Raw genomic sequence first — 14,732 nt, forward strand, 5'->3', positions numbered from 1 at the left:
AGTATAATCGTTAATATACAAATCTGTTTTTAAATAGCTAAATTAAAAAAGACTGTTGCAATTATAATTATCATGATATTAAATCAGTCGATCGAGCGTTCTGTTTTGAGTTTTAATAACTTTTATTATGTAAGTACATTGTACAAAAATGGATAGATATTCTCCTCATTTTGTCCTAACAATGATTTGATTGATAATAATCCTGGTTGCTAAAGATAATAGTTCGTAAATTGAATTCATTCATGACAGTAGGAAAAAGCGAATAATTTGTAAAAGCGAATAATTTGTATTTTTTTACACTAACAAGTTTTAAGCTAGAACTCAGAAGGAGCATCAATATCGAATTCAAATTATCTTAAAATGATAAAATTACTTACCTTGACAAAATTCCTATATTATTCTCAGTCGACACGTTGTGTGGAATTCACGACATATATAAATGCATAATAGTCACAAATTTCTTATTTGCGCATGAATGTAATGAATTAATAAAATTAATAAACAACGAACGGAATTAGGGGTATAATGTAATTGATTTATACCATCAATGTAGCCTTATGAATGTTATCACTCTAATTACCAACGTGCTTGTTACGACTGAACCATCGTAAATGAAGACCCGCCGTTGATTTAAAAAGGAGACTAGTTTCTCCAGTTTTAACAATGTGTGAGACAACTTGCTGTCCATCCTTCTGGCTCCAGTTTCAGTATTTATTGGACTTTGCCGTAATTTGATTTTGTGCAGTGTGATTGTTCATTACCTACATTTGTCTGTAATTCGCGTTCAGAGAGAAACCTTAGCCAGAATTGTGCGTTAATCTTATGGTTTGGATTGTAATATATTGTGGAGACTTGAGCATTAGGGCCGATTCAAGATCGTCAGCCCTCCTCCTTCCTCGTGTCGATTTGGAGTAAGAGTGCGTGAAGCAAATGTTAATAAATTTATTCATAGAAACGGAAATTATTTTCTCTACTTCTCTGTATTATCCTGTTTTTGTGTGCTGACGTCATAAATCCCTAGATTAAAGGTATATTTTTGTTTAAAGTAAGTTTTTTCGGGTTTACTAACATAATAATGCTTAATAAGCACCAATTTTCATAATGATTTAATAACGAAATTAATACTCCCTGAAAAGAAGCGATTTCAAATGAAAGGTTCCGACTCCCATTGAAGTACAAAATCAATCGAAAAATGGACTTGTAACCATTAATTTTATATATTTCTCCCAATTCACCAATATACTGTATCTAAAAATATTACTACGTCAAAAATAATCATACAATGAAGTTATCATTTAGTAGCAGATATCTAATTTGTATTTTTTTTTTATTCTTTTCCATATAGTTTTCTTATAATATAGAATCTACAGTCGAATCAAAGAATATTTGATTCTGGAAAATCCGGCAAAAACATCGCCTGATATTATTTGTTGTGATTTGTAGAAAAAAAAAGATATACACATGTAGTGTTGCTAATTTGTCGTTATAAGCAACTGAAAAAGTGGAATTATTCGCGATGTTCAAATTTTCGCTGATCTCACTTTCTTTCAATCTCCTCGATTATGTCGCCGTGCAAAAGCAAATTTTAGATGTAAATAAAATTATATCATGAACAGCGCAAAATTGGAACCCGACAAATAGTTTTGAAAGTTGACAAAAAATCCACGTTTACTGTAGTTACATAACAGATCAAAGGTATTCTATTTCATTTCAGCAAGATTAGGAAGGCGAAATATGAGAAATTCCTTACAAGTAGTTTTTGATATTTTTTTGTGAATCCACAATTTTTTTTATTATTATTTTATATTATTACCAATCATAAAAAAATACATTGTATATACTACCGAATAATATACAAGCAATACAAACCAACGACATAATGTTGAAAAAATAAGAACTTATTAATAATATTTTGGAAGAGCTGTCAACTTTTAATTATTTTAGACGTTTTCGGAAATGTCACCACTTTGGAAGTGAAGTGTGTGGAGGTAATACCTGACGCCGGTCAATGAATAAAATCTTTTGAAAATAAATGATACTGCTTTCTGTAAGGTGACTAAGTTTGAAACATTCATGGCCGCATATCTAAGGGGAACCTTGCAAGGCAATCTGCGATAAAACTGCGATAAAAGTTCATGGAAATTAAGTTGTGTAGAACCAGACACATAAATACTGTAGAAATCCTCAATGTAAAACAATCCCCAATAAAATGGTTTTAAATACGAAAGTTATAGAACATTAAGTCATATATACACCCAGACACATTAATACAGCACACAGGCAATATTTCTACACGTGAAGAAATATTGCCTGTGTTGCAGTCATTTCATACGTCAAAAGATTTCATTTCATATCAGATTCATCAGTCTAATAAAACCTTGTCGAAATCACTTCTAAATATAGCGTATTACACAATGTATTGTGTTGTAATCTTTCCACAGAGGAATCATTCAAATTACTCCAAAGAAAGGATTGAGCGGTATATTGAGCGGTAAGCAGGTGCAGAAACTACCACTTTTATAGACTTTGGTGTGTCTCGGCCATTGGACAGAACCCAGAGCCTACCTCACAGGGGCGAGCTCTCAACAGAAGGCCACATGTTAGGTAGTGTCAAGGAAGACGTTATGAAGAAGAAAGTAAGTTAGGGAGAAAGACAAGATAAGATCATAAATTAGTGGTCTTTTACGACCATGCAATAGGGGCAGCAGGTACAATTCTAACGCCCTACCTCGAGAGCTGATACTCTATGACCTTCCTAGGGTTCCCAGTGTGAAGAGTATTCCCATCCTTTGCAGTAACAAACGATTCTTATTATGTAATTCCTTAAATGATAAAATATGGTCATTAGTATTGTAACAGACTTATCGGTCATGGTGTATGTGATATCTTTCCTATATTCCCCAAGTGGGTGAAATGGGTGTCGGGTGAATATATCACTTTGGTTAATAATTTTTGGTCCAGTTTGCCCATCATGATCCTTAAACATACAAAACACTCACAACAATACTCGTAAATTAATGCGAACGTAGACAGGTCGGGTGTGTATATAGACAGGTAAGAAATGAAAGTACACAGACAGGTAAGAAGTCAGGTGTAGTCCCGGTGTGACGCCCATACCCTCTCCTACACACTTACCTACACCTCCCATCCTCCAGGGCAAACAAACTCATTTATTTTGATAGTGTATGAAGCACCCTAACGAGATCAAAGTTGACAAAAGTATTATAAACAACACGTTCATTTCTCACTTATATCCTAATCCGCGAGCCACTTGACTCCGTTAGGAGTACCTGTGTAGACAGCCAACCGGGGACTGGAGAGGCAGGCAAACACGAGAGGACCGCGCGCGCGCCGTTACGGCTAATATAGTCAAATTGGAAGAGGAGGTTCGGTGGTCTGACACTGTACATGATCTTCATGTTTAGTTCATATTTATAAACACGAGGTTTACCGTCTGTCACTCTGGTCTGGATAACATCTTAAAGGGGTGATGTATCTATCATTTGTGATGATTTGATAAAGCAAACGATACAGGAACATTGATTTTTATTATTTACGCACAAAACAATGAAAGTATGTGTGAAAGTGACCTTAATAATTTGGTTTATTTTAACAGTCACGATCATGTTTGAGGCCTGATAAGGTTAAAGACATTTAGAGCCTTAGTAAAAGATTTGTTTGTTTGTTTGATTAATTAACGTCCTATTTTAACAGCCAGGGTCATGTAAGGACGGCCTCCCATGTATGCAGTGTGTAGCGTGTGTGAAGCACGAGGTGCGTGTTTTGGGAGACTGCGGTATGTTCGTGTTGTGTTTTCTTGTATAGTGGAACTGTTGCCTTTTTTATAGTGCTATATCACTGAAGCATGCCACCGAAGACACCAAGCAACACTCTGTTTGATTATTTTACAGTCCTCTTAACAGCCGGGGTCATGTAAGGACGGCCTCCCATGTATGCGGTGTGTAGCGTGTGTGAAGTGCGAGGTGCGTGTTTTGGGAGCTGCGGTATATTCATGTTGTGTCTTCTTGTATAGTGGAACTGCTGCCCTTTTTATAGTGCTGTATCACCGAAGCATGCCGCCGAAGACACCAAACAACACATCCCACCCGGTCACATTATACTGACAACGGGCGGACCAGTCGTCCCACTCCCTGTATGCGGAGCGCTAAGCAGGAGCAGAAACTACCACTTTTATAGACTTTGGTGCGTCTCGGCCAGGGGACAGAACACAGAACCTTCCTCACAGGGGCGAACGCCGCTTGACCCAAGGTCAAAAGTCAGGCGGTGCCAAGGGAGGCATTTGGAAAGATAAAGTCGGTTAGGAAGAAGAGAAAAGATAAGATCCTAAACTTAGTCGCCATTTACGATCCTGCAATAGGGGCAGCAGGTTCAATTCTAACGCCCTGCCTGCAGGGCCAACTAAGCAACACACACCACTCGGTCACATTATACTGACAACGGGCGAATCACGCCATAGGGGCAGGGCAGCAACTCTGACGCCCTATAGTAATAGACAGCAGGCTGTGCTAGTTGAAGGTAGAAAAGATCTGGATATGTAAAGGCACTGTAGTCTCCCAAGGTTCGTTTATGGTTCATCACTCTTCTTATTCTACATTAATGACATCCCTCTTGGTCTAAACTCCACTGTACGCCATTATGTAAATGACACCATTGTATACCTGACCATCACATCCCCTCTGATAAGTCAACAAAAAGATAATATTGTCCAAATGTCATCCCACCTGGCCAAACGTAACATACTCTCCATGTCATACATCACACATAATTTACACCAGAAGGAACTACATGTAGCCAAAGGTTGGTTGGGAATTTCATTTATGCCCTATTAACAGAAATAGGAATCCCACATATCAATCTTCAACAGACGGCAAAAAGTGAGGCGGTGTCAAAGGAGACGTTAGAAAGAATACAGTCAGTAAGGAAGAGAAAAGATAAGATCAAAAATTAATTTGTCTTTTGCAATAGGGACAGCAGGTACAACACCCTACCTGCAGTGCCCGTACTTAAATTTATGATTTTATCTTTTCTCTTTTAGATCCGAGTTTTTTTCCCTTTCTAGTGTCTCCCTTAATAACGCCTCACATTTGGTCTTCAGTTGAGCATTCGTCACTGTGAGGTAGGCTCTGGGTTCTGGCCTCTGGCCGAGACACGTCATAATATAAAGGTTGTAGTTTGTGCTTCTGCTTAGCGTTCAGAATTAAGGAAGTGGGACGACTGGCCCACCCGTTGTCAGTATGTGACTGGTTGGGGTGTGTTGCTTGGTGTCTTCAGCGACATGCTTCAGTGATATAGCATTATAAAAAGGGTAAGATATACTATACAATAAGACACAACACGAAGACATCGAAGTCTCCCAAAACACTTCATACATGGGAGGCCGTCCTCACATGACACTGGCTGTTAATAGGACGTTACATAATAAACTAAACCAACATTATTACTGATAATATTTATGGCCACGGCAACTGTCCAAATATGGACAAGGTCCTAAATTGTTCCAACATGTACGTGTACAAAACTAGTTCACCAATTCTTTTGATGCCATTTGAAGATCTTGTGTTGATGGCGAAAACAATCCATTTTTATTTAAGGTTATACAGGAACAATATATGTTTATATACTTCCTTGCATGGGCGAACGCTTAACTCGTTGCCCAAAGTGAAAGTGAAGCAGTACCAGGTCAAGAAAGCTGTTAGGAAGACGTAAGTCATTTAGGAAGAAAATATAATTCCAGATTTAGTCGCCTTTTACTTTCATGTTTATCTGATATAACTGTACTTGCAGTTGTGTGATGGTAATCTTCGTGGTTTTTATCATCCATTTTATACTAGAGACAGCATTATTATAGACCATGGTGTGTCTCGGCAAAGGAACACAACCCCGATCTTTACTATATTGGCCTACAAAATCTTGCCGCTTAACTGAGTTTGCCTGTCGACGTTAGGGTGACTTCATTAGACTATTATTTTTTTCAAATGTGCGAGTTTAACAGATATCGCACTCACGGTATTGACGTGACTTCATAGTGTTTATTGTGTAGATATTCCATCCGTAGTAGTTACGACGACGCCAGGGTGACGCATTGGACCAATATTGTTCGAATGTGCGAGTTCAAAAAGATTTTTCACCAGCGGTATATTGGTAGTGACGACGACGCCAGGGTGACTGCATTAGACCAATATCGTTCGAATATGCGAGTTCAAAAATATTTTTCTACCGCGGTAGTGATGACGACGTCAGGGTAAATGCATCAATTTATTATTTTTCGAAAAATTTTTCAAACACATAAAATGGTATTTCAGTAATGGCGGGAATAATCTAATAAATAGTACTTGAGCGGATCGTTCATCGGCGTAAAGCACGTGCACTCCTGCTAGTGTTTCGGATGGTCACAGGCCTGACTTCCGGTCTGTATTAGCAAAATTTATATTCTTTCCGGTCTGTATTAGCAAAATTTATATTCTTTGACTTTTAATAGGAAGTATGTTGATTGAGTTTGGGTATGTTTCAAGATTTATCACAAATGGTGGATATGTGGATGGAAAAGACATCAAGGTGAAGATTTGTAATGTATTGAAAAACTATAGATTAAATATGATATGTTAAATCATTGATTAGAAGAAAGAAAATTTAATTCAATTTTTTACGGTAACTGTTCATCACGAAACAATTTCATATACCGTACAATGTATATATGTACACATATGGAACACATATTTACTCACTTCGATAGTCAAGCTTAATGTTTTGATTTTGAATTACAATTTTGGGTTTTGTGAAAAAAAATGGATTTTTTTTACAATTTATCATAATTCTTTACCCAAATGTACCGCAATAGACTTTCATGTTCTAGAAGAAATACGTAATACATGTAGGTCAAGGAGAAGAGTGAGGCTTTGTTGTGAATATATACGTAGCTTGTACGTTATTATAATAAGCGTTTATATACAGTTTTTTTTTTAATTCGTCTACTGCAATTTATATATTTATAATTGTACATTATATTCTCCGCGCGGAATTGCTATGCCTGTTGATAACTACAAAAAATAGAAGTATTTTTTCCATCTTGATTTATATATTCTGATATTTGTCTTTATAGTTTATTTAAAATTCATTAAGACAAAAATTGTGTTTTGTAAAACAATGGATGCTACGATGCCGATGTAAAACATTATAGTATATGGCTCATGTACAAATACTTGTAATTGATTTCGATTCGCTGTTGTATACTGCGCGGTATTAGATATGTAGCCAGAAACATATAGAAATCTATATCTAATACACTGCATGTATAATGTTTCTGATGTACATGTACAATGTGGCCTTAGGTTGGCGTCTGGAAACAAGACAAATATATACAAGATACAGTTCATTTACTTAAATAATCAACCCTGACGAAAGACATTTTGAATAATTTAAGAAAGTTTTTTGAAAAAAAAAATATCAATGAAATATTTTGTGTTCGATGTCTTTTTATAATTAGGATCATCTTTATCTTATACCAAACAAAGTTATTTAATCAGCAACATGATTATATTTAAAAAACACCTTTTAGTCATATAATCAGAAACCTAAAACCTTTGGTTTCTTATATTAAAATTGAAAGTATTAAAAGCATGTACCGTAGGCCTAATACATGTATGTTCTACTTTCACTTTCTTGAATTACCCTTTAAGAGCCCCAGATTTTTTAACCAATCACTGGCAAGTTAATACCTAGACCGGAAGTGTAAAATTGTAAATGGCGGGTGTTTCGTAAATAGCTGACAGAGAATTTTCCCCTGGAAATTAAAGTAAGGCCGTTAAACTAAAATAGTTGAATGATTAGTCTGATATACAATTTACCATTCCGCCCTTTTCGTTCATGTTTTTATGTAAATGAAAATGATGCATCGACGAAAAGCTGGTCAACAGTGCCTGCAGAGATCGAGCGGTCAGGGGATGAAAATGTAAACATTGGATAATGGATTGATTGTTACAAAAAGATCATACAAACATAGTGTTCGTTTCATTTTCATGCACCATTTTATGTAGGCCGTATACCAAACTAGTAACAGTTTTTTATATGTTGATCAAACTTCAAATTAGCATTTAAAACGTCCAGACATTTTGTCCATTCAATGTGAAATTTTGTAGATTCATGAAGAGTCTTTATTATAAGATGCATAATATAGCTATTATCACACCGATAATTTGGAAAGGTTTATTTCACTTGATTTTTAAAACATCACTGAAATATATAACCTTATGTTTGGTTCAGTAATTATATTTCCAACATCTACATTGTTTTTGTATAACAAAACGAGTGAATTAGAATTTGTTTTATATTGTAGGAGATGACTTTATCAAAGTTTTATATGTTTACAGATGTGACTACAGTTAAGATTTGGCTGTGTGCCACAGTACCTGCAAAACGTTAAATAAGCAGGGACATACGATTTAAGGTACAGTGGTTTGATTAAATCAATCACCATGACAACAGAGGAGAAGAGGATGATACACGGGGTCCCGGTTTTATTCCCATGTAAACCCTACCCTTCTCAGTTCAGTATGATGGAAAAGGTAAGCATGTTATTGTGTTATCATTTTGCACAACATTTTGAAAGGAAGACTTATATTAAATTATATTTATAAGATATATGATTTATAAATAGAAGGACACAGAAAAACACACATTAAGCCACATCAAATTTATTCTTTTGTACACGTAACACTAAAATGTGCTTATATTGTTACAGTAGTGCAGCAAAGTTTAAGATCATTAATATTTTCTGAGGACAATGATCATGAAGAGCATCTGCAATTTGAAGTTAATTGCAAGTTTTCAAAATTTCAATGTCTGTTTTTCTAATCACATCTGGTCTGCCAAATGGTAGAAATAAAGTTCCAAACCATTTAACTATATTCCAGACTTTTCTACAAAATATTATATTTATGTTATAGGTCATCAAGGGTATTGGGAGAAAACAGAACTGTTTGTTGGAAAGTCCTACAGGAAGTGGAAAAAGCCTGGCTCTTTTATGTTCTGCTCTTGCTTGGCAAACAGCTGAATATGGTAAATAGTGTATATAATCTACTGTTACTTCCCATTGCCATACATGGTAAATATATATGTCCTTATATAAATAGGATGTATAAAACCAAACAAACTGAACAAAAACAAATCTTTGCCAATCTCACATTTTTCTAGGTAATGGAAGTCTATTGCTTATCAAAATAACTTATAGGATAATCACTATCGGGTGTGGAGGCGCATTGCCCTAGGATGTGGAAATTGTAGAAATTTTTGATTGAAACGACTGTGGATCCAAAAGAATACAGAGGCCCTGATCACTAAGGTTCCAAGTAAACAAGTAAAAAAGTGAGTTCTGAGGATGGCTCCCTTCGAGCTGAAACATGTCAACAACTCTCCTATTAAAAATCAGTTTACTGGAAGGAACTTTTGTGTTAGACTCACTCTTTTACACATTTACTTTTAAACTTTTTATGGAACTGAAATCTTTGTTAATTAAGTAATCACTATGGGTTTTATTTCTGATTTGAACAAAGAACGTCACTGAAATTTATCATTATGTTATAAATAAAAATAACTCTCGATACAATGTAAATTTGATAAAATTTCAGTGAAACCTGTCTATAAAGGTCAACCAATGGGCAGAGGAAAAATTGTCTTTATAGCCATATGGTCTCTATACACAGGTTGAATGTGATGTATGATAATATTTTCTGTTTTCTTGTCACGTTTGATGTATCTTTTTTTCAGAAAAGAAAAGAAAAGCAGAAGAACTTGAGTCGGCATCTTTTACTGAGGAATCAAGTAAGTAATGTTTGAAAGTATTCATAAATATTTGGTATATCCTGTTTGAAACATATTTACATTTATATTTCAGACAGTCATTGTTAATATCATATTACAATTATTGTATTGCCTCCACATAAACTTTACCAAAGGCAACATGACAAGAAGTAGGTCAGTTATAAAAATCAAAGGAAATTTTACCAGGTATTTGATGAGATTTAATTTCTCTTTTGGATGGAGAGGACTGATTAATTATAATTCCCAATCACTGTGTTTGATTTATAATATTCATATTTCAGAAAACTGTACTTGCCAGAAACTGAAAGAATCAACCCCTCCGAAAAACACAGACAAACAAGAAGTTCAAGATGTCCCTTCAACACAGGGTTAGTGATTCATCACTTAGAAATATCTATGCAGCAAAAAAATTAATGAAAAAAATATACTAAGTAAACGAGATGATAAGGAATAATATAGACTCATGATATCTTGTTATATGGTCACATGCAATACACTGATGTTACCTTATTGTGTATTATATGGATAACCAAACTATACAGCCTTGTGACATCACAGTGTCAGCAAAATTACTATTTTGGTGAAATTTTCTCTGAAACTAGACTGGTTTTATTACAAAAGATGCAAACAATAGGATTTTGATGTATGAAGAATTGACTTACAGTTGCAGATTTTTTCTTATTTATTTCAAAATGGTGGAATATCATAGTTGTAAAATTGCAATAGAATGTTGAGGTATGAGAAATATACACTTTCATACGTTGATATGAAGGATAGGGATAGTCTAACCTCGGGACCACAAAATTTTGTGACTGTTGGGTAGAACATCCCTACCCTTCATATCCACATATAAAGGAGTCTTATAATATATGGTGTCCATATTTATAAATATTTCAGACGCGGTCCAAGCTGCTGTAGATCTTATCACTGTTGAAGACAGTGATGACGATGATGACTTTAAGGATTCCTCATCAGCCAAGTTTAAAACTCCTGGAAACTCAGATAAGGTAGGATAATTAGAAGAGATGCTCAGAGCTCTGATAAAGTAGGATAATTAGAAGAGATGCTCAGAGCTCTGATAAGGTAGGATAATTAGAAGAGATGCTCAGAGCTCTGATAAGGTAGGATAATTAGAAAAGATGCTCAGAGCTCTGATAAGGTAGGATATTAGAGAGATGTCAGAGCTCTGATAAGGTAGGATAATTAGAAAGATGCTCAGAGCTGTAAGGTAGGATAATTAGAAGAGATGCTCAGAGCTCTGATAAGGTAGGATATTAGAGGGAGGTCAGAGCTCTGATAAGGTAGGATAAAAAGATGCTCAGAGCTCTGATAAGGTAGGATAATTAGAAGAGATGCTCAGAGCTCTGATAAGGTAGGATAATTAGAAGAGATGCTCAGAGCTCTGATAAGGTAGGATAATTAGAAAAGATGCTCAGAGCTCTGATAAGGTAGGATAATTAGAAGAGATGCTCAGAGCTCTGATAAAGTAGGATAATTCAGTGTTTTTCCTGGGTATTTTGGGAAATTGCCACCTGGTGAAAATTGGGAATTTTTGTGCGATAAAAGTAGGAAATTGGGAACATTTTTAACCGTGTTTATGGAAACATTGGAAAAGGTAGAAACAAACAATTATCCTTCTCTAAGAATCAAGTATAAGAATGTATACTAAAATACAATGTTCAGACTTGGGATTTCCAGATTTTTTTGGTTTCATCACACAAAATGCGCTTCAACTCACTGATTTGGGAAATTTAGACATAGATTTGGGAAAAAATAACAAGAAATACAATTGGGAATGGGGCCGAATTCCGGCCCCAAATATATAGGCAGGAAAAACACTGTAATTAGAGGAGATGCTCAGAGCTCTGATCAGGTAGAATAATTAGAGGAGATGCTCAGAGCTTGCTTTCTCTTAAACTGGACAGAGATATCCACACTTACATTGAAGGTAAGATATCTCTATCTAACCCAAGGTAAGACAGCCTGCACACATACAAAGGCACTTTTCTTTCACATGAATTTCACTTGAAGGCCCTTTCACATGAATATCACATGGACATTTCTCAGTTGAAATTTATCATGTAAAATTCACATAAATTTCATGAGAATTTTTTCACATATATATAGATCTTGTGAAATTCATGTAGAAATTTATCTGTAAATTTTAACATGAAATTAACTTTTTTAGCCTGGTCCACACGAAATTCACTTGAAGAAATATTGCCTGGTAAAATATGTATGATCTCGCAACAATAATACCAATGTTTCCAAGACGTCACAACAATAGCATTCCAATTCATCCTGTCAGTGTTCATTATTGTCGTGCATTTTAATATGCAGTGTCAACAGTAAATACATCAGTAAAGAAACAAGCTGAGAGAAAAATAATCAACCACTGCCAAGTGGTTTAGACAAGGTAAACTCAATCCGAGGAGTATTATATTCTAATACTTAAGAATCTTGCTCTTCGAGTTGAAATTTCCCTGCCTCATGACAAGCCTCAAGGGGTGGAATATGATATCATTCTTTGTTTTTGTACCGGACCATAGGTCATGATGACCTATATTGAGATAGTCTTTTGTCGGTCATCATCCGTTGTGCGACATCCATTAACATTTCCTTGTGAATGCCATAACTTGAGTAAAAAAAAACCAAGGTTAATGAAACTTTATATGTAGGTTAAAATTGGGAAAGAATCACTCATTCGAAAAAAATCCACTAATAATTATTATTGGACATTCTGAACATGATAACTTGAGTAAATATGCACTCAGCTTCATAAAACTTTTTTATATAGACTAAAATTGGAAAGATCTCGGACGAGGCATAAAATTGGCCTAATAAGATTGTAACTTACAGAGTCATTGCCCTTTGCAATAATAATTATTGAACCTTGCAAACACAATAACTTTGAATAAATATGAACTGAGCTTAATGAAACTTTTAATGTAGACCAGGGCTCAAAGTGGCGCCTATTTTGGTGGCCATGACACCTTAAATTCATCATTGGCGACCACACATTGGCCTATAACAAAGCACCTCATTGGCGACTAGGAAATTTAGAATAGAAATAAGATCTAGCTTTCATTTAAACTTATTGCAACAGTGCTTTACAAAAGACTAAAGTACACATGTGTAAATTTCTTTTAAAGACAGTGTACCTCTCAATGCTTAAATGATTCACAATAATATAAATATTGCATACAAATGGCTATACTGTTATAAAACATTAAAAGAAAATGTTTTGAAACCTTTTAAGAACTGGGCTGGCAACCAGCTTTTCCAGTTGGTGCCTAAATATTTTGGCCCAGTAGCCCAACTGGCTACCTGATAAAAACATACACTTTGAGCCCTGTTAGACTAAGAAAGATCTCAGATGAATTGGAAATATCTTTAACAAGTTTCAAAATCAGTTTGATTCGACTGTAATTGACAGAGTTATTGCCCTTTGCACTAATAATTATGATTGGACCTTGTGAACACGACAACTTGAGTTAATATGTACCCAGATTAATTTAAAGTTTGTATGTAGACTATAGATATTGGAAAGATCTCGGACAAGTTAGAAAATCAGCTTGATTCGACTCCTAACTTAATTACGGAGTTATTGCCTTTTGTAATAATTATTATTGCACCTTGCGAACAGGATAATGTGAATTGATATGCACCAAGCTTAATGAAACTTTGTATGAAGACCTGTTAGATCTATATTTCCTATTTCGTGAACAAAAGACATCAGTTGGCTAATAAATGATATAGCGGTAATTTGTATGAAATATCAGGTGACCATTAATATATATGGGCCTCTTGTTAATCTAAATGGTAAGCCATATTTAGGAGGAAAGCTGGAGTTTCCGAAAGAAAACCAACTTAAAATATTTAGTCAGTGATGTGTATAGACACCTTATTTACTAGGAGTGTCACGGTTAACCGAAAATACGGTTAACCGAAAAATTCAACCGTACGGTTCGGTTCGGTACGATAATTCTAAGTTTCGGTTCGGTTCATTAAAAAATAACTGTCCTATAATACCTGTAATTTACGTGTATAAAATGTATTGCAGATTATTTCATTGAAAATACGGCGAAGTTGTTTGTCAGAATCCCGAGAAATACACCTGTTGACCGACATATATGTGTAACACGTGTGCAAGTTCAGCCATTCAGAAGATCGTTTCTTGCTGTCTGCGGACATGATTTTTCACATACATAATATCTAAATGATATATTTCACTAAATGTTTGATATTTTATGATTGATAATTTTTTATTATGTATTTTTCCGATAACATTAATCCCGCAGAATATCGGCAGCTAAATCAAGCCGCCATTGTGTTGCTGATTGTAAACAATCGCGTTTCCGTCAGCCAATATTCCGTGAATTAAACCATTTTACGATTGAACATGCACCTGGTACGTAATAATGTTTATCTCTATTATAATTCAAATGCATAATACTTTTTAAAAACACTTTTTCTGGGATAATACCGATGTATTGATTTGCGGTAAAACTTACGATTTTCACATGTCAATCATCACATAATAATGCGTCATGAAGGATACGAGAAAAGTTTTAGTGACGAAATAATGTATCATTAAGGATACGAGGACATATATCTCTCTGTGACTGATTAATGTGTCAATAGTACTGAAAGAGTTAAAAAGATAAGAAAATGTTCAATTATGTTTTTTAAAGATGTTCCACTGCTGAGAGATCATAAATGATACTCAATATTTGAACAAAAATTGGTATTTAATCGTGTTATATGTCTAATTAAGACACAAAATGATATAGAATAATTAATGAATTTCTTTGCTGCATGCACTTTTAGAACTTCAATGTATATAGGATATAGTGCTGTGGATTATTTTTCAGGGCGCAATAAATTATATGTTT

At 34.9% G+C, this 14,732-nt stretch overlaps 1 protein-coding gene across 1 annotated transcript in view; it reads left to right on the plus strand.

The window, feature by feature from the left end:
• The first annotated feature begins 7,747 nt into the window (after nt 1–7,747).
• Nucleotides 7,748–14,732, plus strand: part of LOC138331646 (Fanconi anemia group J protein homolog) — a 71,108-nt gene continuing 64,123 nt past the window's right edge. The window contains exons 1-6 of the mRNA XM_069279369.1: nt 7,748–7,813; nt 8,388–8,582; nt 8,964–9,075; nt 9,784–9,837; nt 10,119–10,205; nt 10,735–10,844. Of these exons, the coding sequence (XP_069135470.1) occupies nt 8,493–8,582; nt 8,964–9,075; nt 9,784–9,837; nt 10,119–10,205; nt 10,735–10,844 (453 nt within the window). The 5' untranslated portion in view covers nt 7,748–7,813; nt 8,388–8,492. The remainder of the gene's footprint in view (nt 7,814–8,387; nt 8,583–8,963; nt 9,076–9,783; nt 9,838–10,118; nt 10,206–10,734; nt 10,845–14,732) is intronic.

Source organism: Argopecten irradians, chromosome 9 (genome assembly GCF_041381155.1).
Source record: "Argopecten irradians isolate NY chromosome 9, Ai_NY, whole genome shotgun sequence".
Lineage (NCBI taxonomy): Eukaryota > Metazoa > Mollusca > Bivalvia > Pectinida > Pectinidae > Argopecten > Argopecten irradians.